At 47.1% G+C, this 23,954-nt stretch overlaps 1 protein-coding gene and 2 long non-coding RNA genes across 13 annotated transcripts in view; 1 reads left to right on the top strand and 2 right to left on the bottom strand.

Annotated features, from left to right (window-relative positions):
* Positions 1-12: 12 nt before the first annotated feature.
* Positions 13-23,954, bottom strand: part of sh3gl3a (SH3-domain GRB2-like 3a) — a 69,783-nt gene continuing 45,841 nt past the window's right edge. For 2 of the 3 annotated variants that reach the window (XM_052511356.1, XM_052511354.1), the window contains 8 exons: positions 19,787-19,930; positions 18,532-18,665; positions 18,072-18,230; positions 10,736-10,839; positions 7,599-7,720; positions 7,297-7,335; positions 6,105-6,164; positions 13-5,294 (listed from right to left, as the gene is read on the bottom strand). In XM_052511356.1, the coding sequence (XP_052367316.1) occupies positions 5,092-5,294; positions 6,105-6,164; positions 7,297-7,335; positions 7,599-7,720; positions 10,736-10,839; positions 18,072-18,230; positions 18,532-18,665; positions 19,787-19,930 (965 nt within the window). In that variant the 3' untranslated portion in view covers positions 13-5,091. The remainder of the gene's footprint in view (positions 5,295-6,104; positions 6,165-7,296; positions 7,336-7,598; positions 7,721-10,735; positions 10,840-18,071; positions 18,231-18,531; positions 18,666-19,786; positions 19,931-23,954) is intronic. The other variant, XM_052511355.1, reaches the window with a different exon arrangement.
* Positions 10,888-13,401, top strand: LOC127926080 (uncharacterized). 4 transcript variants are annotated; one of them, XR_008123229.1, is made up of 5 exons: positions 10,888-11,393; positions 11,807-11,949; positions 12,127-12,219; positions 12,751-12,868; positions 13,282-13,401. It is a non-coding gene; the product is annotated as an uncharacterized LOC127926080 (long non-coding RNA). The 4 variants fall into 4 exon arrangements; XR_008123230.1 differs by lacking the exon at positions 11,807-11,949 and having other exon boundaries at positions 12,102-12,219; XR_008123231.1 differs by lacking the exons at positions 10,888-11,393; positions 11,807-11,949 and adding an exon at positions 11,962-12,042 and having other exon boundaries at positions 12,102-12,219.
* LOC127926079 (uncharacterized) lies at positions 12,899-16,923 on the bottom strand. 6 transcript variants are annotated; one of them, XR_008123223.1, is made up of 5 exons: positions 16,203-16,923; positions 15,556-15,602; positions 15,274-15,508; positions 14,844-15,031; positions 12,899-14,742 (listed from the first exon to the last, which is right to left on the bottom strand). It is a non-coding gene; the product is annotated as an uncharacterized LOC127926079 (long non-coding RNA). The 6 variants fall into 6 exon arrangements; XR_008123228.1 differs by having other exon boundaries at positions 14,595-14,742; positions 15,220-15,508; positions 16,203-16,919; XR_008123227.1 differs by having other exon boundaries at positions 14,595-14,742; positions 15,321-15,508; positions 16,203-16,917.

Here is a 23,954-nt window from a genome sequence, read left to right as displayed (position 1 = left end):
ATCAAACATGGCTCAGTAATTGCTTTTCATTTATTTACGCAAATATACAGTATGTATTAATATATTCATTTACAACATCAATAAAACACGTTTTATATAGATTATGTTCCAGAAAATAAATACAATACAAAAAGGAGGTGATGAAGTATGTACAGCCAGTTTCCATCGACTAAGTTTGGGGTGAAGTGACACTGAACAGAGAGGTTTCAGAGCTGATTAAGTAGAGCAGAGAGAACAGTAACAGTGGACATGGACTAAGTTTGGGGTGAAGTGACACTGAACAGAGAGGTTTCAGAGCTGGTTAAGTAGAGCAGAGAGAACAGTAACAGTGGACATGGACTAAGTTTGGGGTGAAGTGACACTGAACAGAGAGGTTTCAGAGCTGATTAAGTAGAGCAGAGAGAACAGTAACAGTGGACATGGACTAAGTTTGGGGTGAAGTGACACTGAACAGAGAGGTTTCAGAGCTGATTAAGTAGAGCAGAGAGAACAGTAACAGTGGACATGGACTAAGTTTGGGGTGAAGTGACACTGAACAGAGAGGTTTCAGAGCTGATTAAGTAGAGCAGAGAGAACAGTAACAGTGGACATGGACTAAGTTTGGGGTGAAGTGACACTGAACAGAGAGGTTTCAGAGCTGATTAAGTAGAGCAGAGAGAACAGTAACAGTGGACATGGACTAAGTTTGGGGTGAAGTGACACTGAACAGAGAGGTTTCAGAGCTGATTAAGTAGAGCAGAGCGAACAGTAACAGTGGACATGGACTAAGTTTGGGGTGAAGTGACACTGAACAGAGAGGTTTCAGAGCTGATTAAGTAGAGCAGAGAGAACAGTAACAGTGGACATGGACTAAGTTTGGGGTGAAGTGACACTGAACAGAGAGGTTTCAGAGCTGATTAAGTAGAGCAGAGAGAACAGTAACAGTGGACATGGACTAAGTTTGGGGTGAAGTGACACTGAACAGAGAGGTTTCAGAGCTGATTAAGTAGAGCAGAGAGAACAGTAACAGTGGACATGGACTAAGTTTGGGGTGAAGTGACACTGAACAGAGAGGTTTCAGAGCTGATTAAGTAGAGCAGAGAGAACAGTAACAGTGGACATGGACTAAGTTTGGGGTGAAGTGACACTGAACAGAGAGGTTTCAGAGCTGATTAAGTAGAGCAGAGAGAACAGTAACAGTGGACATGGACTAAGTTTGGGGTGAAGTGACACTGAACAGAGAGGTTTCAGAGCTGATTAAGTAGAGCAGAGAGAACAGTAACAGTGGACATGGACTAAGTTTGGGGTGAAGTGACACTGAACAGAGAGGTTTCAGAGCTGATTAAGTAGAGCAGAGAGAACAGTAACAGTGGACATGGACTAAGTTTGGGGTGAAGTGACACTGAACAGAGAGGTTTCAGAGCTGATTAAGTAGAGCAGAGAGAACAGTAACAGTGGACATGGACTAAGTTTGGGGTGAAGTGACACTGAACAGAGAGGTTTCAGAGCTGATTAAGTAGAGCAGAGAGAACAGTAACAGTGGACATGGACTAAGTTTGGGGTGAAGTGACACTGAACAGAGAGGTTTCAGAGCTGGTTAAGTAGAGCAGAGAGAACAGTAACAGTGGACATGGACTAAGTTTGGGGTGAAGTGACACTGAACAGAGAGGTTTCAGAGCTGGTTAAGTAGAGCAGAGAGAACAGTAACAGTGGACATGGACTAAGTTTGGGGTGAAGTGACACTGAACAGAGAGGTTTCAGAGCTGGTTAAGTAGAGCAGAGAGAACAGTAACAGTGGACATGGACTAAGTTTGGGGTGAAGTGACACTGAACAGAGAGGTTTCAGAGCTGGTTAAGTAGAGCAGAGAGAACAGTAACAGTGGACATGGACTAAGTTTGGGGTGAAGTGACACTGAACAGAGAGGTTTCAGAGCTGATTAAGTAGAACAGAGAGAACAGTAACAGTGGACATGGACTAAGTTTGGGGTGAAGTGACACTGAACAGAGAGGTTTCAGAGCTGGTTAAGTAGAGCAGAGAGAACAGTAACAGTGGACATGGACTAAGTTTGGGGTGAAGTGACACTGAACAGAGAGGTTTCAGAGCTGGTTAAGTAGAGCAGAGAGAACAGTAACAGTGGACATGGACTAAGTTTGGGGTGAAGTGACACTGAACAGAGAGGTTTCAGAGCTGGTTAAGTAGAGCAGAGAGAACAGTAACAGTGGACATGGACTAAGTTTGGGGTGAAGTGACACTGAACAGAGAGGTTTCAGAGCTGATTAAGTAGAACAGAGAGAACAGTAACAGTGGACATGGACATATAGTCCAGCTGTAGTGTTGGGGAGGTGTCATCTCAGTCATCACACAGTGGCTTTGTCCCAAATGGGACGGACACACACTGTCAACCATCAGACAGACACCGTAAGAAAGCAGCAGGCTATTACAGAACAGAAGGGTTGGGCTTCAGAACTATCTTCTTCCACAGTGAAAGTTTTTCCATTTCTTATGCTGCCTCCTACAAAAATCTGTTTTCTCTCACAATCAAATCCATGGCTACAGTCTTTCTTTTTAAATCATACAAACAGGGGTTTTCCATATTCACTAGCAATATGAAAACAGTGTGTATTACCTTTAGATATGGTTCTACATTTCCCCTGTTGTTTAGTTCGTGTAGTTGGTCCAGAACATGGTTATACTTAGAGAAAGAAGATGCTTAAGAATGTTTAAGTGTATTTTGGTAGAAAAACCCAATCCAGACTTTTGGGTAAAGGGAATGTCCACACACTACAGTGGCTTTTCAAATAGTGTTTTTCTAATTGAAAAAGGAAAACAAATGACCATCCATGGTGATGATTCAGTTATGGCATTGTTGTTCAATCCTTCTGGAGTTATCCATTCTGTTGAATGGGGAACATATAAAGCCCAGAGCTATATATACACAGTACATAATACTTATTATAGGGCTCTGATGAATTCCATTCTCAGCAGAGAGAGAGAGAGGCTATTGGCAGTTAAAAACCAACTATCAGACTAAAGAGACGTGTCAATTAGAAGGTCAGGTCAGAGCAATGCTGCACTTCCTAAATAAGCCCAGGGTTATCGGACTTCAGACATGATACTAGACAGGCATATCTCATTAAAGGCACACTTCATTGCTTCTATTTCTGGTCACCTGTGAGGCCTTAGATAACACCTGTTTGTTTTGAAGGCTTGAGAGTCTTTGCAAGTGCAAAGTACAAAGACAAAGAAGAGCCTGACTGATGTGAATCAAACAATGTTAGTTTGGTTTGGAGTGTGTAAGTACTTTGTGGCACGACCACAGGGGAATGAAAAGTGACAAAGTATGCCTTTAATGTGTATCATTTGGAGACTTCATTCAATCTACAATGGTGGTCTGACGTTACATGGCAGACAAACTGTTTCATCACATACAGTACATATCGTGGTCCATATCAATCTATTTATTCACCATCAGACGGTACTGTACTCTCATGGTGAAGGACATAGAAAGTGCAGTGCTTGAGGAGAAACTAGAAAACATACAGTATGTGCATGTCCGGAGGTGTGCGTTCGGGTCTACAGCTTCAGTGCAATACAGACAACATTTTAAAAAGCACTTAAACGGTCCAAGTGGGTCAAGGCATTTACCCCCGTCTGACACAGAACAGTGGTACAGTCCTTAGAGGAGCCTTTACGTCACAGTAAGACCAGACCATGTAAACACAGAGAGAGAGGGACATTCAGAGTTGTAAAATCAGTTCCTTACAGTTTAAAATATGTGTTTGGGATAACACTTAAGAGCACAACAGGCAGACAAGCAGGCAGACGGACAACAGGAACAACTCTGGGCACATGTTAAAGCCTATAATAACCTAGAACTGGGGACTAGAGTTTGTATTGGTCAGGTAACATGGTCAGGCATAACTCCTGGCCCTACAGATAACAGCAGAGAAAAGGAACAAAAAGACCACTCCTAACTCAACATCAACACTTGAAGAAGAGTTACACAGGAAAACCCTAACCAAACGAAGATGCACAGTAGCAATGTGGATTTTTCCAGGAGACTCCATTTTGTTTTCTCATGGTGGCAGATCATGAGAAAAGCATCATCTTTGATAACCTGGAATGACTTTTCTTCAGTTAGTCCACACCTGTTACACAGCGATTGTCAGGTGATTATTTTAGTCGTCTTGTCTGATGGCGTCACCTGGAGCTGCTCCAAATGGAACACAGTTTGGGGGAGGAACCCTGATTCTCACATTCCACAAACCATGAAAAGAACAATGGAGAAAATAAATATTGTAAAAGACAAAGAGAAAAGTAGTACACTTATTGAATGTCTGTGGCGAAAAGCAAGGCGTGGTCATCTGAGGAGGACTTTGATGAATTGTGTTGTGATCAATTTCATATGACGATTTCATGGAGTTTGTGGTTTGGGTTAGGGGCTGTGTGGGTGCTGGGGTATTGGAGGGTTGTAGTCTGAGACTAGGGATTACATGTCATTTTGACAATAAATTAGACAGGTTTGTGCTAGGAGTTGTTGTGCTAGGAGTTGTTGTGCTGAGAGTTGTTGTGCTGAGAGTTGTGCTGAAATCCCAAATAAACCCATAGCCCCTCTAACCCCTACACACTCCTATTGATCTTAAAGGATTGGTATTAACAAGATCAGATTAGCTTCACTCTGCCTTCTGATAGGCTGCTTAGAATGTCCACTTCCTTCCTTATACCTGTCCAATCTTTTCAGATCTACGAAAGTGTCTAGGGTATAGGGTCGATTTGGGATTGAGTACTGTGTTTCTAAGGCTGAGGATGTAAGGGTAGGGACTGGAGGCTGGGGGTTGATGACAGGAGGCTTGAGGGTGGGGATTGAAGTCTGATGAAATGGACACTGTGTATAATCCCAAATCAACACCAAGACCCTGCGCCCTATGCACCTGTGGAGATCTGAGCGGATTCGACCGGTGCAATCTATATGGAAATACCTCTGAAATCAAAATAACAACATCCTCTCAGATCTCCACAGGTGCATAGGGTGTAGGAACTAGGGGAGGCTGTGAGGAGGTTGGGCTCTGGAGATTGGTCCCTGATTGGGTGGTGTCCTGTCCGTTCCTGTCTCACTGGGGCAGGGGTACGATAACCTCCACATAGTTGATTGGGAAGAAGCCAGAGTCTCCGTTTATCATGCCTTCGTACCAGTTGTCATCTATCTGGTTGGTGAGGATGATGATGTCACCCTCCTTAAAGCCCAGCTCACCATCGTTCTCTGGCTCAAAGTCATACAGGGACCTGGCACACGGCTGGTCTAGCACCTCCGATTCTGGAGGGAGGGAGGAGAAGGGGTGGGGGGAAAGGGAGGATAAGGGGTGAGGGAGGGAGGAGAAGAGGTGAAGGGGAGAGGGAAGGAGAGGGGGATGGGGGTAGGAGGAGAGGGGGATGGGGGTAGGAGGAGAGAGGGATGGGGGTAGGAGGAGAGGGGGATGGGGGTAGGAGGAGAGGGGGATGGGGGTAGGAGGAGAGGGGGATGGGGGTAGGAGGAGAGAGGAATGGGGGTAGGAGGAGAGAGGGATGGGGGTAGGAGGAGAGGGGGATGGAGGTAGGAGGAGAGGGGGATGGGGGTAGGAGGAGAGGGGGATGGGGGTAGGAGGAGAGGGGGATGGGGGTAGGAGGAGAGAGGGATGGGGGTAGGAGGAGAGGGGGATGGGGGTAGGAGGAGAGGGGGTAAAAATAGAGAACTGTCAAACACCAGCATGTATCGTCTTCTGTTCCCAGGAGTGTCTCTTCCTCTGATAAGGATCTGATGTGGGTTGGTGCAGCAAAACAAATCCAACACATTAAGACAAACAGACAGTGGTGTGATAGTGACAGTATGGAGGAGTAGAGGACAGTTACAGTAGACTCGGTTGCTGTTGGACCAAGGTATGAGGGTGCGCATGTGTGTGTGTGCGTGTGCGTGTGCGTGTGCGTGCGCGCGTGTGTGTGCGTGTGCGTGTGCGTGTGCGTGTGCGTGTGTGTGTGTGTGTGTGTGTGTGTGTGTGTGTGTGTGTGTGTGTGTGTGCGCGTGCGTGTGTGTGTGTGTGTGTGTGTGTGTGCGTGCGTGCGTGTGTGTGTGTGTGTGTGTGTTACTCACGGTGGCCGTTGAAAGTGGGACTCTCTGGCCAGGACAGAGGAACGGTGGTGAAGGGATCAGCTGGGTGAGAGATGGATGCAGAAACATGGAGATGGAACATGAGACAAGCACCAACAAACACAATGCCTGTAACTTTCCTAAAATTCCCAGGTTTTCCAGAAATCCTCAAAGGATGACCCCCGGTTGAGCTGCTTTTTCAATCCTGATTCCAGGAATCTTCCAACACGATTTTTTAGTTGTTGAAATAAATATACGTGACTTTTGCGACCCGACCCTACTCATGACATGAGGACTCCTGCCATGGTTGAAACAGCAACCAATATCTGATGAATGAATAATAAATTGACTGATGCCTCCCGAGTGGCGCACTGCATCGCAGTGCTAGAGGCATCACTACAGACCCGGGTTTGATCCCAGGCTGTGTTGCAGCTGGCCGTGACCGGGAGACCAATGAGGCGGCGCACAATTGGCCCAGCGTCGTCCGGGTTAGGGGAGGGTTTGGCCGGACGGGATGTAATTGTCCCATGGTGCTCTAGCGGCTCCTTGTGGCGGGCCAGGTGCTTGCACGCTGACTTCGGTCGCCAGCTGTACAGTGTTTCCTCCGACAAGTTGATGCGGCTGGCTTCCGGGTTAAGCGAGCAGTGTGTCAAGAAGCAGTGAGGCTTGGCGGGGTCGTGTTTCGGAGGGCTCTCGACCTTCACCTCTCCTGAGTCCGTACAGGAGTTGCAGCGATGGGACAAGACTATAACTACCAATTGGATATCACAAAAATAAACTGACTGACAAACTTTAATCTGAGGGGATAACAGCTTTTATCTTAATCTGTTAAACCTATTACAGATGTGATCTTTTCAGTGTGCTATTTGTAACTGCTCTTAGCGGTGTAGGGTGAAGTTGACCTTAGACGCTGATCCTGAGGCAGTTTTGCATTTCTCCCACTAATAGTTTAACCCAGAGTAATTTTCATGGAGGTTGTTACACCCTCTAACCACATGAGGGCAGAAAACTGCTTTTTTAAAGTCACATTGATGGAGCCAGAGAACTTGCAAGTTATTATTTGGCTAAAAATGATCATGACTTCACAGGAGTTTTGATTTGTCTCAGATTATCTCTAGAGAGGCAGAATAAGTAATTTTTAAGACTATGTAGGGGTGCGACACCTGTTTGATGTGATCAGTCCAAGTATACCTACTTTTCCCATTTCCATTTACTGTGTGGTTGATCTGGATGTCTGCAAAGAACCACAGAGACATATAACATGACTTATGACTTGGGAAAAATAACAATGGGTGAAAGGATGACATGGACAAACTGATGGGGCTGATCAAAACAAATATGAGCAGAATTGATAAACACACACACACACACACACACACACACACACACACACACACACACACACACACACACACACACACACACACACACACACACACACACACACACACACACACACACACACACACACACACACACTACCGTACAGTACAGTACCTGAGGACTTGAGTGAGGAGCTATATGTTCCATTGTGTTGAGTGTTGTCTATGGTCTCAATGCTGCTCATGATGGACTTTGGTTTAAATTCTCTCTTCGGTCGACTGCTGGCTGAGGATATCCTGTGAGAGGCATTATGATGTTATCCACTGTGGCCCAACAACATGTGTACATTACTGGCTGAGGATACCCTGTGAGAGACATTATGATGTTATCCACTGTAGGCCAACAACATGTGTACATTACTGGCTGAGGATACCCTGTGAGAGGCATTATGATGTTATCCACTGTGGGCCAACAACATGTGTACATTACTGGCTGAGGATACCCTGTGAGAGGCATTATGATGTTATCCACTGTGGCCCAACAACATGTGTACATTAATGGCTGAGGATATCCTGTGAGAGACATTATGATGTTATCCACTGTGGCCCAACAACATGTGTACATTACTGGCTGAGGATACCCTGTGAGAGGCATTATGATGTTATCCACTGTAGGCCAACAACATGTGTACATTACTGGCTGAGGATACCCTTTGAGAGGCATTATGATGTTATCCACTGTGGGCCAACAACATGTGTACATTACTGGCTGAGGATACCCTGTGAGAGGCATTATGATGTTATCCACTGTGGGCCAACAACATGTGTACATTACTGGCTGAGGATACCCTGTGAGAGGCATTATGATGTTATCCACTGTGGCCCAACAACATGTGTACATTACTGGCTGAGGATACCCTTTGAGAGGCATTATGATGTTATCCACTGTGGCCCAACAACATGTGTACATTACTGGCTGAGGATACCCTGTGAGAGGCATTATGATGTTATCCACTGTGGCCCAACAACATGTGTACATTACTGGCTGAGGATACCCTGTGAGAGGCATTATGATGTTATCCACTGTGGCCCAACAACATGTGTACATTACTGGCTGAGGATACCCTGTGAGAGGCATTATGATGTTATCCACTGTAGGCCAACAACATGTGTACATTACTGGCTGAGGATACCCTGTGAGAGGCATTATGATGTTATCCACTGTAGGCCAACAACATGTGTACATTACTGGCTGAGGATACCCTGTGAGAGGCATTATGATGTTATCCACTGTGGCCCAACAACATGTGTACATTACTGGCTGAGGATACCCTGTGAGAGGCATTATGATGTTATCCACTGTGGCCCAACAACATTTGTACATTACTGGCTGAGGATATCCTGTGAGAGACATTATGATGTTATCCACTGTGGCCCAACAACATGTGTACATTACTGGCTGAGGATACCCTGTGAGAGGCATTATGATGTTATCCACTGTGGCCCAACAACATGTGTACATTAATGGCTGAGGATACCCTGTGAGAGGCATTATGATGTTATCCACTGTAGGCCAACAACATGTGTACATTAATGGCTGAGGATACCCTGTGAGAGGCATTATGATGTTATCCACTGTAGGCCAACAACATGTGTACATTACTGGCTGAGGATACCCTGTGAGAGGCATTATGATGTTATCCACTGTAGGCCAACAACATGTGTACATTACTGGCTGAGGATATCCTGTGAGAGGCATTATGATGTTATCCACTGTGGCCCAACAACATGTGTACATTACTGGCTGAGGATACCCTGTGAGAGGCATTATGATGTTATCCACTGTGGCCCAGCAACATGTGTACATTACTGGCTGAGGATACCCTGTGAGAGGCATTATGATGTTACCCACTGTGGGCCAACAACATGTGTACATTACTGGCTGAGGATACCCTGTGAGAAGCATTATGATGTTATCCACTGTGGCCCAACAACATGTGTACATTACTGGCTGAGGATACCCTGTGAGAGGCATTATGATGTTATCCACTGTGGCCCAACAACATGTGTACATTACTGGCTGAGGATACCCTGTGAGAAGCATTATGATGTTATCCACTGTAGGCCAACAACATGTGTACATTACTGGCTGAGGATACCCTGTGAGAGACATTATGATGTTATCCACTGTGGCCCAACAACATGTGTACATTACTGGCTGAGGATACCCTGTGAGAGACATTATGATGTTATCCACTGTAGGCCAACAACATGTGTACATTACTGGCTGAGGATACCCTGTGAGAAGCATTATGATGTTATCCACTGTAGGCCAACAACATGTGTACATTACTGGCTGAGGATACCCTGTGAGAAGCATTATGATGTTATCCACTGTAGGCCAACAACATGTGTACATTACTGGCTGAGGATACCCTGTGAGAGACATTATGATGTTATCCACTGTAGGCCAACAACATGTGTACATTACTGGCTGAGGATACCCTGTGAGAAGCATTATGATGTTATCCACTGTGGCCCAACAACATGTGTACATTACTGGCTGAGGATACCCTGTGAGAGGCATTATGATGTTATCCACTGTGGCCCAACAACATGTGTACATTACTGGCTGAGGATACCCTGTGAGAGGCATTATGATGTTAACCACTGTGGCCCAACAACATGTGTACATTACTGGCTGAGGATACCCTGTGAGAGACATTATGATGTTATCCACTGTGGCCCAACAACATGTGTACATTACTGGCTGAGGATACCCTGTGAGAGGCATTATGATGTTATCCACTGTGGCCCAACAACATGTGTACATTACTGGCTGAGGATATCCTGTGAGAGACATTATGATGTTATCCACTGTGGCCCAACAACATGTGTACATTACTGGCTGAGGATACCCTATGAGAGGCATTATGATGTTATCCACTGTGGCCCAGCAACATGTGTACATTAATGGCTGCATAGTCTAAAGTGGTTTCCTCCTGTCCTTGTCCTGTTTCCTTCAACTGGTTGGTTTTCCTTTATTTGGTTGGTTTTCCTTCAATTTGGTTTTCAATTTAGTGCAATTAGAATGTGAACTGAGGATGATTTTTTAATTCAGGCAGTGAATTTCAACTTGAATCAGAATTACTGAATTGAAAACTGAAAAGGTGAAAGCAAAATGGCGGATGCTCACTAGGGAGTTGCTTTCACGTGTCCAGCTCTTTCACATCAGTGCAGAATAAGGGAAGGAGACGAGGAGGCAGGCTGTTTAGGAACTGTGGAGTGTGATAGCTGTAGTTAGTTAGTTGCCTGTTTTGTAGTTGGGTGTTGAGGTCTTCTAGGATCTCCAAGGACTGACGGTGGTAGTCTAACGCCGCCTCAACCAACGCTGACAGCTGACTCACCTGCTCCACCTACCAAACACACAACACAAGAATATTATCCATCTTATCAAGCACTTTATCTTGTATGAAGAACATGTAGTGAACTATTTCTTGGTAAGATTGACATTGCGATTGTACTGTAAAGTGCTGCACTTTGTGACAACTGTTGTTGTCAATACGGGATAGACAACTGATTCTGATTCAAATCCTGTTGTATTTTTTCATGCTTCGTAACCAACAGGTGTGGACTAACAGTGAAATGCTTTCTGATGGAAAAGAAAATTGAGAAATAATAGAAAAGTAAAACACGTAATAATAAAAGTAATAATATATACATAATGAGTAACTATAACTTGTAACTTATATACAAAAGCTACCAGTACTGAGTTGATGTGCAGGGGTATGAGGTAATAACTCGGCTATATACAAGAGTTACCAGTACTGAGTTGATGTGCAGGGGTATGAGGTAATAACTTGGCTATATACAAGAGGTACCAGTACTGAGTTGATGTGCAGGGGTATGAGGTAATAACTTGGCTATATACAAGAGGTACCAGTACTGAGTTGATGTGCAGGGGTATGAGGTAATAACTTGGCTATATACAATAGGTACCAGTACTGAGTTTATGTGCAGGGGTATGAGGTAAATACTTGGCAATATACAATAGGTACCAGTACTGAGTTGATGTGCAGGGGTATGAGGTAATAACTTGGCTATATACAATAGGTACCAGTACTGAGTTGATGTGCAGGGGTAAGAGGTAATAACTTGGCTACATACAATAGGTACCAGTACTGATTTGATGTGCAGGGGTATGAGGTAATAACTTGGCTATATACAATAGGTACCAGTACTGAGTTGATGTGCAGGGGTATGAGGTAATAACTCGGCTATATACAAGAGTTACCAGTACTGAGTTGATGTGCAGGGGTATGAGGTAATAACTTGGCTATATACAAGAGGTACCAGTACTGAGTTTATGTGCAGGGGTATGAGGTAATAACTTGGCTATATACAAGAGGTACCAGTACTGAGTTGATGTGCAGGGGTATGAGGTAATAACTTGGCTATATACAAGAGGTACCAGTACTGAGTTGATGTGCAGGGGTATGAGGTAATAACTTGGCTATATACAAGAGGTACTAGTACTGAGTTGATGTGCAGGGGTATGAGGTAATAACTTGGCTATATACAAGAGGTACCAGTACTGAGTTGATGTGCAGGGGTATGAGGTAATAACTTGGCTATATACGAGAGGTACCAGTACTGAGTTAATGTGCAGGGGTATGAGGTAATAACTTGGCTATATACAAGAGGTACCAGTACTGAGTTGATGTGCAGGGGTATGAGGTAATAACTTGGCTATATACAAGAGGTACCAGTACTGAGTTGATGTGCAGGGGTATGAGGTAAATACTTGGCTATATACAATAGGTACCAGTACTGAGTTGATGTGCAGGGGTATGAGGTAATAACTTGGCTATATACAATAGGTACCAGTACTGAGTTGATGTGCAGGGGTAAGAGGTAATAACTTGGCTATATACAATAGGTACCAGTACTGATTTGATGTGCAGGGGTATGAGGTAATAACTTGGCTATATACAATAGGTACCAGTACTGAGTTGATGTGCAGGGGTATGAGGTAATAACTTGGCTATATACAATAGGTACCAGTACTGAGTTGATGTGCAGGGGTATGAGGTAATAACTCGGCTATATACAAGAGTTACCAGTACTGAGTTGATGTGCAGGGGTATGAGGTAATAACTTGGCTATATACAAGAGGTACCAGTACTGAGTTTATGTGCAGGGGTATGAGGTAATAACTTGGCTATATACAAGAGGTACCAGTACTGAGTTGATGTGCAGGGGTATGAGGTAATAACTTGGCTATATACGAGAGGTACCAGTACTGAGTTAATGTGCAGGGGTATGAGGTAATAACTTGGCTATATACAAGAGGTACCAGTACTGAGTTGATGTGCAGGGGTATGAGGTAATAACTTGGCTATATACAAGAGGTACCAGTACTGAGTTGATGTGCAGGGGTATGAGGTAAATACTTGGCTATATACAATAGGTACCAGTACTGAGTTGATGTGCAGGGGTATGAGGTAATAACTTGGCTATATACAATAGGTACCAGTACTGAGTTGATGTGCAGGGGTAAGAGGTAATAACTTGGCTATATACAATAGGTACCAGTACTGATTTGATGTGCAGGGGTATGAGGTAATAACTTGGCTATATACAATAGGTACCAGTACTGAGTTGATGTGCAGGGGTATGAGGTAATAACTTGGCTATATACAATAGGTACCAGTACTGAGTTGATGTGCAGGGGTATGAGGTAATAACTCGGCTATATACAAGAGTTACCAGTACTGAGTTGATGTGCAGGGGTATGAGGTAATAACTTGGCTATATACAAGAGGTACCAGTACTGAGTTTATGTGCAGGGGTATGAGGTAATAACTTGGCTATATACAAGAGGTACCAGTACTGAGTTGATGTGCAGGGGTATGAGGTAATAACTTGGCTATATACAAGAGGTACCAGTACTGAGTTGATGTGCAGGGGTATGAGGTAATAACTTGGCTATATACAAGAGGTACCAGTACTGAGTTGATGTGCAGGGGTATGAGGTAATAACTTGGCTATATACAAGAGGTACCAGTACTGAGTTGATGTGCAGGGGTAATAGGTATTGAGGTAGATAGGTACATATAACTAGGATAAAGGGACAGATAATAAACAGTAGCAGCAGCGTATGTGATGAGTCAAAAAAGTTAGTGCAAAAAGGGTCAACGCTATTTGGTGAACTATTTAACAAACTATTTCTCAGTCTTACGGCTTGGGGGTAGAAGTTGTTCAGGGTCCTGTTGGTTCCAGACTTGGTGCATCGGTACCACTTGACATGCAGTAACAGAGAGAACAGCATATGACTTGGATGGTTGGAGTCTTTGAAGAAATGTTGGGCCTTCCTCTGACATCGCCTGGTATAGAGGTCCTGGATGGCAGGGAGCTCGGCCCCAGTGATGTACTGGGCCGTCCGCACTATCCTCTGTGGTACCTTGCAGTTGGATGCCAAGCTGTTGCCATACCAAGTGGTGATGCAGCCAGTCAAGATGCTCTCAATGGTGAATCTGTAAAACGTTTTGAGGATCTGAGGGCCCATGCCTAATATTTTCAGCCTCCTGAGGAGGTGTGTTTGGACCATGATAGATCCTTAGTGATGAGGACACCGAGGAACTTGAAGCTCTCAACCTGCTCCACTACAGCACCGTCGATGTGAATGGGGGCGTGCTCGGCTCTCTGTTTCCTGTAGTCCACGACCAGCTCCTTTGTCTTGCTGACATTGAGGGAGAAGCTGTCTTGGCACCACACTGCTTGATTGATTCTGCTAGCAGGGTGTTTAGGCCTCAGAGCTCCAGCGAGTGTCACAGACAGAGAGAACGTGTTTACAAAACCCTATAACTTTAATCATGAAACCCTCACTGAACCCTCTCTCTGGTTAGGACATAGAGATAAACTCTGTGACTTTTCAGCTGCAGCAGAGGCTACCATTCCCCACCTCAGCCTCAGGCCTGTTAGGGACCAGGTTGCCAGGGAACACAGTCAGCTGACCTGGTCAGCCAATCACAGGTCCTATCTGGTGAGGTAACAGACCTATTCAAGCCTGTTCTTTAGTTGGACACAGGGGGTGCAGAGAGACAACAGGTCAGAAGAACTCTGCACCACCTCAACACAACTCACCCCTTCCTACAAGAACAAGAACTCTGCACCACCTCAACACAACTCACCCCTTCCTACAAGAACAAGAACTCTGCACCACCTCAACACAACTCACCCCTTCCTACAAGAACAAGAACTCTGCACCACCTCAACACAACTCACCCCTTCCTACAAGAACAAGAACTCTGCACCACCTCAACACAACTCACCCCTGGGCCCTTCCTACAAGAACAAGAACTCTGCACCACCTCAACACAACACACCCCTTCCTACAAGAACAAGAACTCTGCACCACCTCAACACAACTCACCCCTTCCTACAAGAACAAGAACTCTGCACCACCTCAACACAACTCACCCCTTCCTACAAGGACAAGAACTCTGCACCACCTCAACACAACTCACCCCTTCCTACAAGAACAAGAACTCTGCACCACCTCAACACAACTCACCCCTTCCTACAAGAACAAGAACTCTGCACCACCTCAACACAACTCACCCCTTCATACAAGAACAAGAACTCTGCACCACCTCAACACAACTCACCCCTTCCTAGAAGGACAAGAACTCTGCACCACCTCAACACAACTCACCCCTTCCTAGAAGGACAAGAACTCTGCACCACCGCAACACAACTCACCCCTTCCTAGAAGGACAAGAACTCTGCACCACCTCAACACAACTCACCCCTGGGCCCTTCCTACAAGAACAAGAACTCTGCACCACCTCAACACAACTCACCCCTTCCTACAAGAACAAGAACTCTGCACCACCTCAACACAACTCACCCCTTCCTACAAGAACAAGAACTCTGCACCACCTCAACACAACTCACCCCTTCCTACAAGAACAAGAACTCTGCACCACCTCAACACAACTCACCCCTTCCTACAAGGACAAGAACTCTGCACCACCTCAACACAACTCACCCCTTCCTACAAGGACAAGAACTCTGCACCACCTCAACACAACTCACCCCTTCCTACAAGTACAAGAACTCTGCAACACCTCAACACAACTCACCCCTTCCTACAAGGACAAGAACTCTGCACCACCTCAACACAACTCACCCCTTCATACAAGGACAAGAACTCTGCACCACCTCAACACAACTGACCACTGGGCCCTTCCTACAAAAGGACAAGAACTCTGCACCACCTCAACTCCCCCCTTCCTACAAGGACAAGAACTCTGCACCACCTCAACACAACTGACCACTGGGCCCTTCCTACAAAAGGACAAGAACTCTGCACCACCTCAACTCACCCCTTCCTACAAGGACAAGAACTCTGCACCACCTCAACTCACCCCTTCCTACAAGGACAGGAACTCTGCACCACCTCAACTCACCCCTTCCTACAAGGACAAGAACTCTGCACCACCTCAACTCACCCCTTCCTACAAGGACAATAATAATAATAACAAGAACTCTGCACCACCTCAACACAACTCACCCCTGGGCCCTTCCTACAAGGACAAGAACTCTGCACCACCTCAACACAACTCACCCCTCGGCCCTTCCTACAAGGACAAGAACTCTGCACCACCTCAACACAACTCACCCCTGGGCCCTTCCTACAAGGACAAGAACTCTGCACCACCTCAACACAACTCACCCCTGGGCCCTTCCTACAAGGACAAGAACTCTGCACCACCTCAACACAACTCACCCCTTCCTACAAGGACAAGAACTCTGCACCACCTCAACACAACTCACCCCTGGGCCCTTCCTACAAGGACAAGAACTCTGCACCACCTTAATGTTTATATATATATATATTTACCTTTATTTAACTAGGCAAGTCAGTTAAGATCCTCCTCTCCACCCTCTCCGAGTTGGGCATCTCCGGCGCGGCCCACGCTTGGATTGCGTCCTACCTGACAGGTCGCTCCTACCAGGTGGCGTGGCGAGAATCTGTCTCCTCACCACGCGCTCTCACCACTGGTGTCCCCCAGGGCTCTGTTCTAGGCCCTCTCTTATTCTCGCTATACACCAAGTCACTTGGCTCTGTCATAACCTCACATGGTCTCTCCTATCATTGCTATGCAGACGACACACAATTAATCTTCTCCTTTCCCCCTTCTGATGACCAGGTGGCGAATCGCATCTCTGCATGTCTGGCAGACATATCAGTGTGGATGACGGATCACCACCTCAAGCTGAACCTCAGCAAGATGGAGCTCCTCTTCCTCCCGGGGAAGGACTGCCCGTTCCATGATCTCGCCATCACGGTTGACAACTCCATTGTGTCCTCCTCCCAGAGCGCTAAGAACCTTGGCGTGATCCTGGACAACACCCTGTCGTTCTCAACTAACATCAAGGCGGTGTCCCGTTCCTGTAGGTTCATGCTCTACAACATCCGCAGAGTACGACCCTGCCTCACACAGGAAGCGGCGCAGGTCCTAATCCAGGCACTTGTCATCTCCCGTCTTGATTACTGCAACTCGCTGTTGGCTGGGCTCCCTGCCTGTGCCATTAAACCCCTACAACTCATCCAGAACGCCGCAGCCCGTCTGGTGTTCAACCTTCCCAAGTTCTCTCACGTCACCCCGCTCCTCCGCTCTCTCCACTGGCTTCCAGTTGAAGCTCGCATCCGCTACAAGACCATGGTGCTTGCCTACGGAGCTGTGAGGGGAACGGCACCTCAGTACCTCCAGGCTCTGATCAGGCCCTACACCCAAACAAGGGCACTGCGTTCATCCACCTCTGGCCTGCTCGCCTCCCTACCACTGAGGAAGTACAGTTCCCGCTCAGCCCAGTCAAAACTGTTCGCTGCTCTGGCCCCCCAATGGTGGAACAAACTCCCTCACGACGCCAGGACAGCGGAGTCAATCACCACCTTCCGGAGACACCTGAAACCCCACCTCTTCAAGGAATACCTAGGATAGGGTAAGTAATCCTTCTCACCCCCCCCCCCCCCTAAAAAGATTTAGATGCACTATTGTAAGTGGCTGTTCCACTGGATGTCATAAGGTGTATGCACCAATTTGTAAGTCGCTCTGGATAAGAGCGTCTGCTAAATGACTTAAATGTAAATGTTAAGATAGGCCTACCAGGGTTAACTGCCTTGTTCAGGGGCAGAACAACAGATGTCAGCTCAGGGATTCGATCCTGCAACCTTTTGGTTACTGGCCCAACGCTCAAACCACTAGGCTACTTGCCACCTCAATACAACTCACCCTAGACCCTTCCTACAAGCCTGGACTTCCCAATCGTGTTTGTGTGTCACTCACCACAAAACCACTTTCAACGATTCTATTCCTCTTCCTCTTTGCTGTGTGTGTGTGTGTGTGTGTGTGTGTGTGTGTGTGTCTGTGTGGTGTATGGTAATGTGTGAATTGTATCCCTGCCTCCTACTGGTCATCTCCATCCTCTAACCGGGGCGCTTGGACAGAGTTCACCTATAATGGAAACTGGCACCTCTATTGCAGACCACCACATGGTGGCACTCTTTTTCAGAGAGAGAGAACGAGAGAGCGAGAACCGTTACAACAGGTAGCGTATGCCTGTACTATTCACTCACATCGTTCTCCAGGAAGTTGAACATGCTCCTCTCGGCCAGCTCTTTGCTCTCCTCAAACTTCTCAACCGCCTGACGGATCTCCTCGTCAGGCACCTTCCCCTGACGCTTCTTCTTATAGTCAAAGTCCAACCGCCTCCCCTCCAGCTTCTTCAGGTGATGCTGCACACAAGACAATCAGGAGAGATGATTGACAAGGGCCAATATGGGGCAGTACAGAGGCTCTTCGCAGGAGGAATTGACGACGGCCCTCCTCAAAACCTTCATGAAACTTATAACATAACATACAAATTAAACATTGCAAAATACAACTTTACAAAATTGCAAGTATACAACTTTTATGCACATCCCATATGGGCCCTGGTCAAAAGTAGTGCAGTATATAGGGTATTAGGGTGCCATTTGTGATGCACACCTGGAGTTCTGAAAGCTAATAGACACTGAGATGTAATATACCACTGACCGTGATCTCCTTGAGGTCTTTGTCCTGTAAGTTCTGGAGCGGGTCAATAAAGTTTTGTTTGACACTGATGTCCAGAGAGTCTTTCACGTCGGCCATCTGCCTCATGGCCTCACCGATGTCCACCAACGCACCGCCTGCAGAAAAAAACACCTGGGTCGTATTCACAAGGTACCAAACAGAAGAAAACAGGCCAAAACTGGGAGGAACCTACCCGAACTTGTCCAATAAGAAACACTTGTTTTCATTTTCTGTTGCAAAACCTTTTTTCTACGGTTTAACATAATACGACCCTGCTGTCAGATACGAGCGAAACACGTGAAACAGAAACATGGTGGTTGTGATGGTGAGTGGGTTTGAGAGTAAGGTGCTAGCAAACACCAGGGTTGAGGGTTTGATTCCCGCATGGGCCACTTTCACTGAATTCATGTGTCGCTAACAAGCAAGAAGGTGATGCAGGATCAATTAATTAACTATCTAGCAATTCTATATAGAATTCCATATCGGTGTGCATTATTCAATGGAATTGCAAAGTTAAAATGGAGATCCCTGAGAAATAATGATTTGGTTTCTAGATAGTTGATAACTGGATAATGTACCACCTGTTTGAAGTTTATATTGAACATTAAGGTCTGGTTTTAAAGACACAGATGAAGTCTAGGCTGGGATTCATTCACAGTGTACTGCTCTATAGCACACCTTCAATTGAGTCCTGGCCTTAATCTTTCACCAAGATGGGAACATGGGCTTTAGTCTAGAACTACCCTTAATTTGTGTCTGGGAAACTGGGCCTATACTAATGATATGATCAAAACCCATGTTCAGAGTAAGTACGTTTTGTAGCCACCAGGTGTCAGAGTTGAGACGGGAAGCAGCTCAACAAAGCCACAGGTTTTCACAGGCGGAAACACAGTACAGACGAGCTGGCTGCACACAGTGTGTGTGTGTGTGTGTGTGTGTGTGTGTGTGTGTGTGTGTGTGTGTGTGTGTGTGTGTGTGTGTGTGTGTGTGTGTGTGTGTGTGTGTGTGTGTGTGTGTGTGTGTGTGTGTGTGTGTGTGTGTGTGTGTGTGTGTGTGTGTGTGTGTGTGTGAGCGAGCGTGGGTGGGTTGGTGGGCGTGTGCACAGTCAGGTCAGGATGAAAAGCTTTTCAAAGGCTTCCTCTCGTGCTCCTCACAGCCCTCACATAGCACAGCGTGTGTGTCTGTGTGTGTGTGTGTGCACGTATGTGTGCTGAACGTGTGTGTGTGTGATTCATACCGAAGGAGGACTGGTCTCCCAGATCATGTCCATAGCGCATCATACAGTCCCCCAGTAGGCCCTCGGTCTGTGGGTATCCTGTGGTCTTCACCTGTCCTCTCATCTTCGACACTGTGTTTAACATCCCCAACTTGGCTCTGGAAGCTACAGCAAAACACATGGAGTGATCACTTTTTATTTGTGTTTGTTTTATTTGTCACCAGCAACATACCACCATGCATCACACTGCTGACTTGCTTTCATCCATCCATCCATCCACCCCTTCCATCCACCCATCCATCTACCCATCCATCCATCTCCCCATCCATCCACCCATTCTATCCATACACCCCTTCCATCCATCCAACCACCTCTTCCATCCATCCACCCATTCATCCATCCACCCCTTCCATCCATCCAACCACCTCTTCCATCCATCCAACCCTTCCATCCATCCATCCACCCCTTCCATCCATCTATCCACGCCTTCCATCTATCCATCCACCCCCTCCATCCATCCATACATCCATCCATCCATCCATCCATCCCTTCATCCATCCACTCCCTCCATCCATCCATCCCTTCATCCATCCATCCATCCATCCATCCACCCCATCCATCCATCCCTTCATCCATCCATCCATCTGTCCACCCCATCCGTCCATCCATCCATCCACCCCACCCCTTCCATCCATCCAACCACCCCTTCCATCCATCCATCCATCCATCCATCCATCCATCCATCCATCCATCCCTTCCATCCATCCATCCATCCATCCATCCATCCATCCATCCATCCATCCATCCATCCATCCATCCACCCCTTCCATCCATCCATCCATCCATCCATCCATCCATCCACCCCTTCCATCCATCCATCCAACCCTTCCATCCATCCATCCACCCCTTCCATCCATACACCTCTTCCATCCATCCATCCATCCATCCATCCATCCATCCATCCATCCATCCATCCATCCCTTCATCCATCCATCCATCCATCCATCCACCCCATCCATCCATCCACCCATCCCTTCATCCATCCATCCATCCATCCATCGGTCCACCCCATCCGTCCATCCATCCATCCATCCATCCACCCCTTCCATCCATCCATCCAACCATCCCTTCCATCCATCCATCCATCCATCCATCCATCCATCCATCCATCCATCCATCCATCCATCCACCCCTTCCATCCATCCATCCATCCACCCCTTTACATTTACATTACATTTACATTTAAGTCATTTAGCAGACGCTCTTATCCAGAGCGACTTACAAATTGGTGCATTCACCTTATGACATCCAGTAGAATAGTCACTTTACAATAGTGCATCTAAATCTTAAAGGGGGGGGGGGTGAGAAGGAATACTTATCCTATCCTAGGTATTCCTTAAAGAGGTGGGGTTTCAGGTGTCTCCGGAAGGTGGTGATTGACTCCGCTGTCCTGGCGTCGTGAGGGAGTTTGTTCCACCATTGGGGGGCCAGAGCAGCGAACAGTTTTGACTGGGCTGAGTGGGAACTGTACTTCCTCAGTGGTAGGGAGGCGAGCAGGCCAGAGGTGGATGAACGCAGTGCCCTTGTTTGGGTGTAGGGCCTGATCAGAGCCTGGAGGTACTGAGGTGCCGTTCCCCTCACAGCTCCGTAGGCAAGCACCATGGTCTTGTAGCAGATGCGAGCTTCAACTGGAAGCCAGTGGAGAGAGCGGAGGAGCGGGGTGACGTGAGAGAACTTGGGAAGGTTGAACACCAGACGGGCTGCGGCGTTCTGGATGAGTTGTAGGGGTTTAATGGCACAGGCAGGGAGCCCAGCCAACAGCGAGTTGCAGTAGTCCAGACGGGAGATGACAAGTGCCTGGATTAGGACCTGCGCCGCTTCCTGTGTGAGGCAGGGTTGTACTCTGCGGATCCATCCATCCATCCATCCACCCCTTCCATCCATCCATCCACCCCTTCCATCCATACACCTCTTCCATCCATCCAACCCTTCCATCCATCCATCCATCCATCCATCCATCCATCCATCCATCCATCCATCCACCTCTTCCATCCATCCATCCATCCATCCATCCACCCCATCCATCCATCCATCCATCCATCCATCCATCCACCTCTTCCATCCATCCATCCATCCACCCCATCCATCCATACACCTCTTCCATCCATCCACCCCTTCCATCCATCCATCCATCCATCCACCCCTTCCATCCAACCCTTCCATCCATCCATCCATCCACCTCTTCCATCCATCCATCCATCCCTTCATCCATCCATCCACCCCTTCCATCCATCCAACCACCCCTTCCATCCATCCAACCCTTCCATCCATCCAACCCTTCCATCCATCCATCTACCCCTTCCTTCCATCCATCCATCCATCCATCCATCCATCCATCCATCCATCCATCCATCCATCACTTCCAACCCTTCCATCCATCCATCCACCCCTTCCATCCATCCATCCATCCATCCATCCATCCATCCATCCATCCATCCACCCCATCCATCCACCCATCCCTTCATCCATCCATCCATCCATCCATCGGTCCACCCCATCCGTCCATCCATCCATCCATCCATCCACCCCTTCCATCCATCCATCCAACCATCCCTTCCATCCATCCATCCATCCATCCATCCATCCATCCATCCATCCATCCATCCATCCATCCATCCATCCATCCACCCCTTCCATCCATCCATCCATCCACCCCTTTACATTTACATTACATTTACATTTAAGTCATTTAGCAGACGCTCTTATCCAGAGCGACTTACAAATTGGTTCATTCACCTTATGACATCCAGTAGAATAGTCACTTTACAATAGTGCATCTAAATCTTAAAGGGGGTGAGAAGGAATACTTATCCTATCCTAGGTATTCCTTAAAGAGGTGGGGTTTCAGGTGTCTCCGGAAGGTGGTGATTGACTCCGCTGTCCTGGCGTCGTGAGGGAGTTTGTTCCACCATTGGGGGCCAGAGCAGCGAACAGTTTTGACTGGGCTGAGCGGGAACTGTACTTCCTCAGTGGTAGGGAGGCGAGCAGGCCAGAGGTGGATGAACCAGTGCCCTTGTTTGGGTGTAGGGCCTGATCAGAGCCTGGAGGTACTGAGGTGCCGTTCCCCTCCAGCTCCGTCAAGCACCATGGTCTTGTAGCAGATGCGAGCTTCAACTGGAAGCCAGTGGAGAGAGCGGAGGAGCGGGGTGACGTGAGAGAACTTGGGAAGGTTGAACACCAGACGGGCTGCGGCGTTCTGGATGAGTTGTCAGGCCCCAGCCAACAGCGAGTTATAATATAATAATAATATATGCCGCTTTTATCTTACAGTCAGTCATGTGTGCATACATTCTACGTATCCTTCCCGGGATTGAACCCACTACCCTGGCGTTACAAGCGCCATGCTCTACCAACTGAGCTACAGAAGGACCAGTAGTCCAGACGGGAGATGACAAGTGCCTGGATTAGGACCTGCGCCGCTTCCTGTGTGAGGCAGGGTTGTACTCTGCGGATCCATCCATCCATCCATCCACCCCTTCCATCCATCCATCCACCCCTTCCATCCATCCACCCCTTCCATCCATACACCTCTTCCATCCATCCAACCCTTCCATCCATCCATCCATCCATCCATCCATCCATCCACCCCATCCATCCATCCATCCATCCATCCATCCATCCATCCATCCATCCACCTCTTCCATCCATCCATCCATCCATCCACCCCATCCATCCATACACCTCTTCCATCCATCCACCCCTTCCATCCATCCATCCATCCATCCACCCCTTCCATCCAACCCTTCCATCCATCCATCCATCCACCTCTTCCATCCATCCATCCATCCATCCATCCCTTCATCCATCCATCCACCCCTTCCATCCATCCAACCACCCCTTCCATCCATCCAACCCTTCCATCCATCCAACCCTTCCATCCATCCATCTACCCCTTCCTTCCATCCATCCATCCATCCATCCATCCATCCATCCATCCATCCATCCATCCATCCATTCATTCATCACTTCCAACCCTTCCATCCATCCATCCACCCCCTTCCATCCATCCATCCATCCATCCATCCATCCATCCATCCATCCATCCATCCATCCATCCATCCATCCATCCATCCATCCATCCATCCATCCATCCATCCATCCATCTATCCATCCATCCATCCATCCATCC

The sequence above is a fragment of the Oncorhynchus keta genome, unplaced genomic scaffold, assembly GCF_023373465.1.
Source record: "Oncorhynchus keta strain PuntledgeMale-10-30-2019 unplaced genomic scaffold, Oket_V2 Un_contig_6736_pilon_pilon, whole genome shotgun sequence".
In the NCBI taxonomy this organism is placed as follows: Eukaryota; Metazoa; Chordata; class Actinopteri; order Salmoniformes; family Salmonidae; genus Oncorhynchus; species Oncorhynchus keta.
This window is presented reverse-complemented; position numbering and strand designations above follow the sequence as displayed.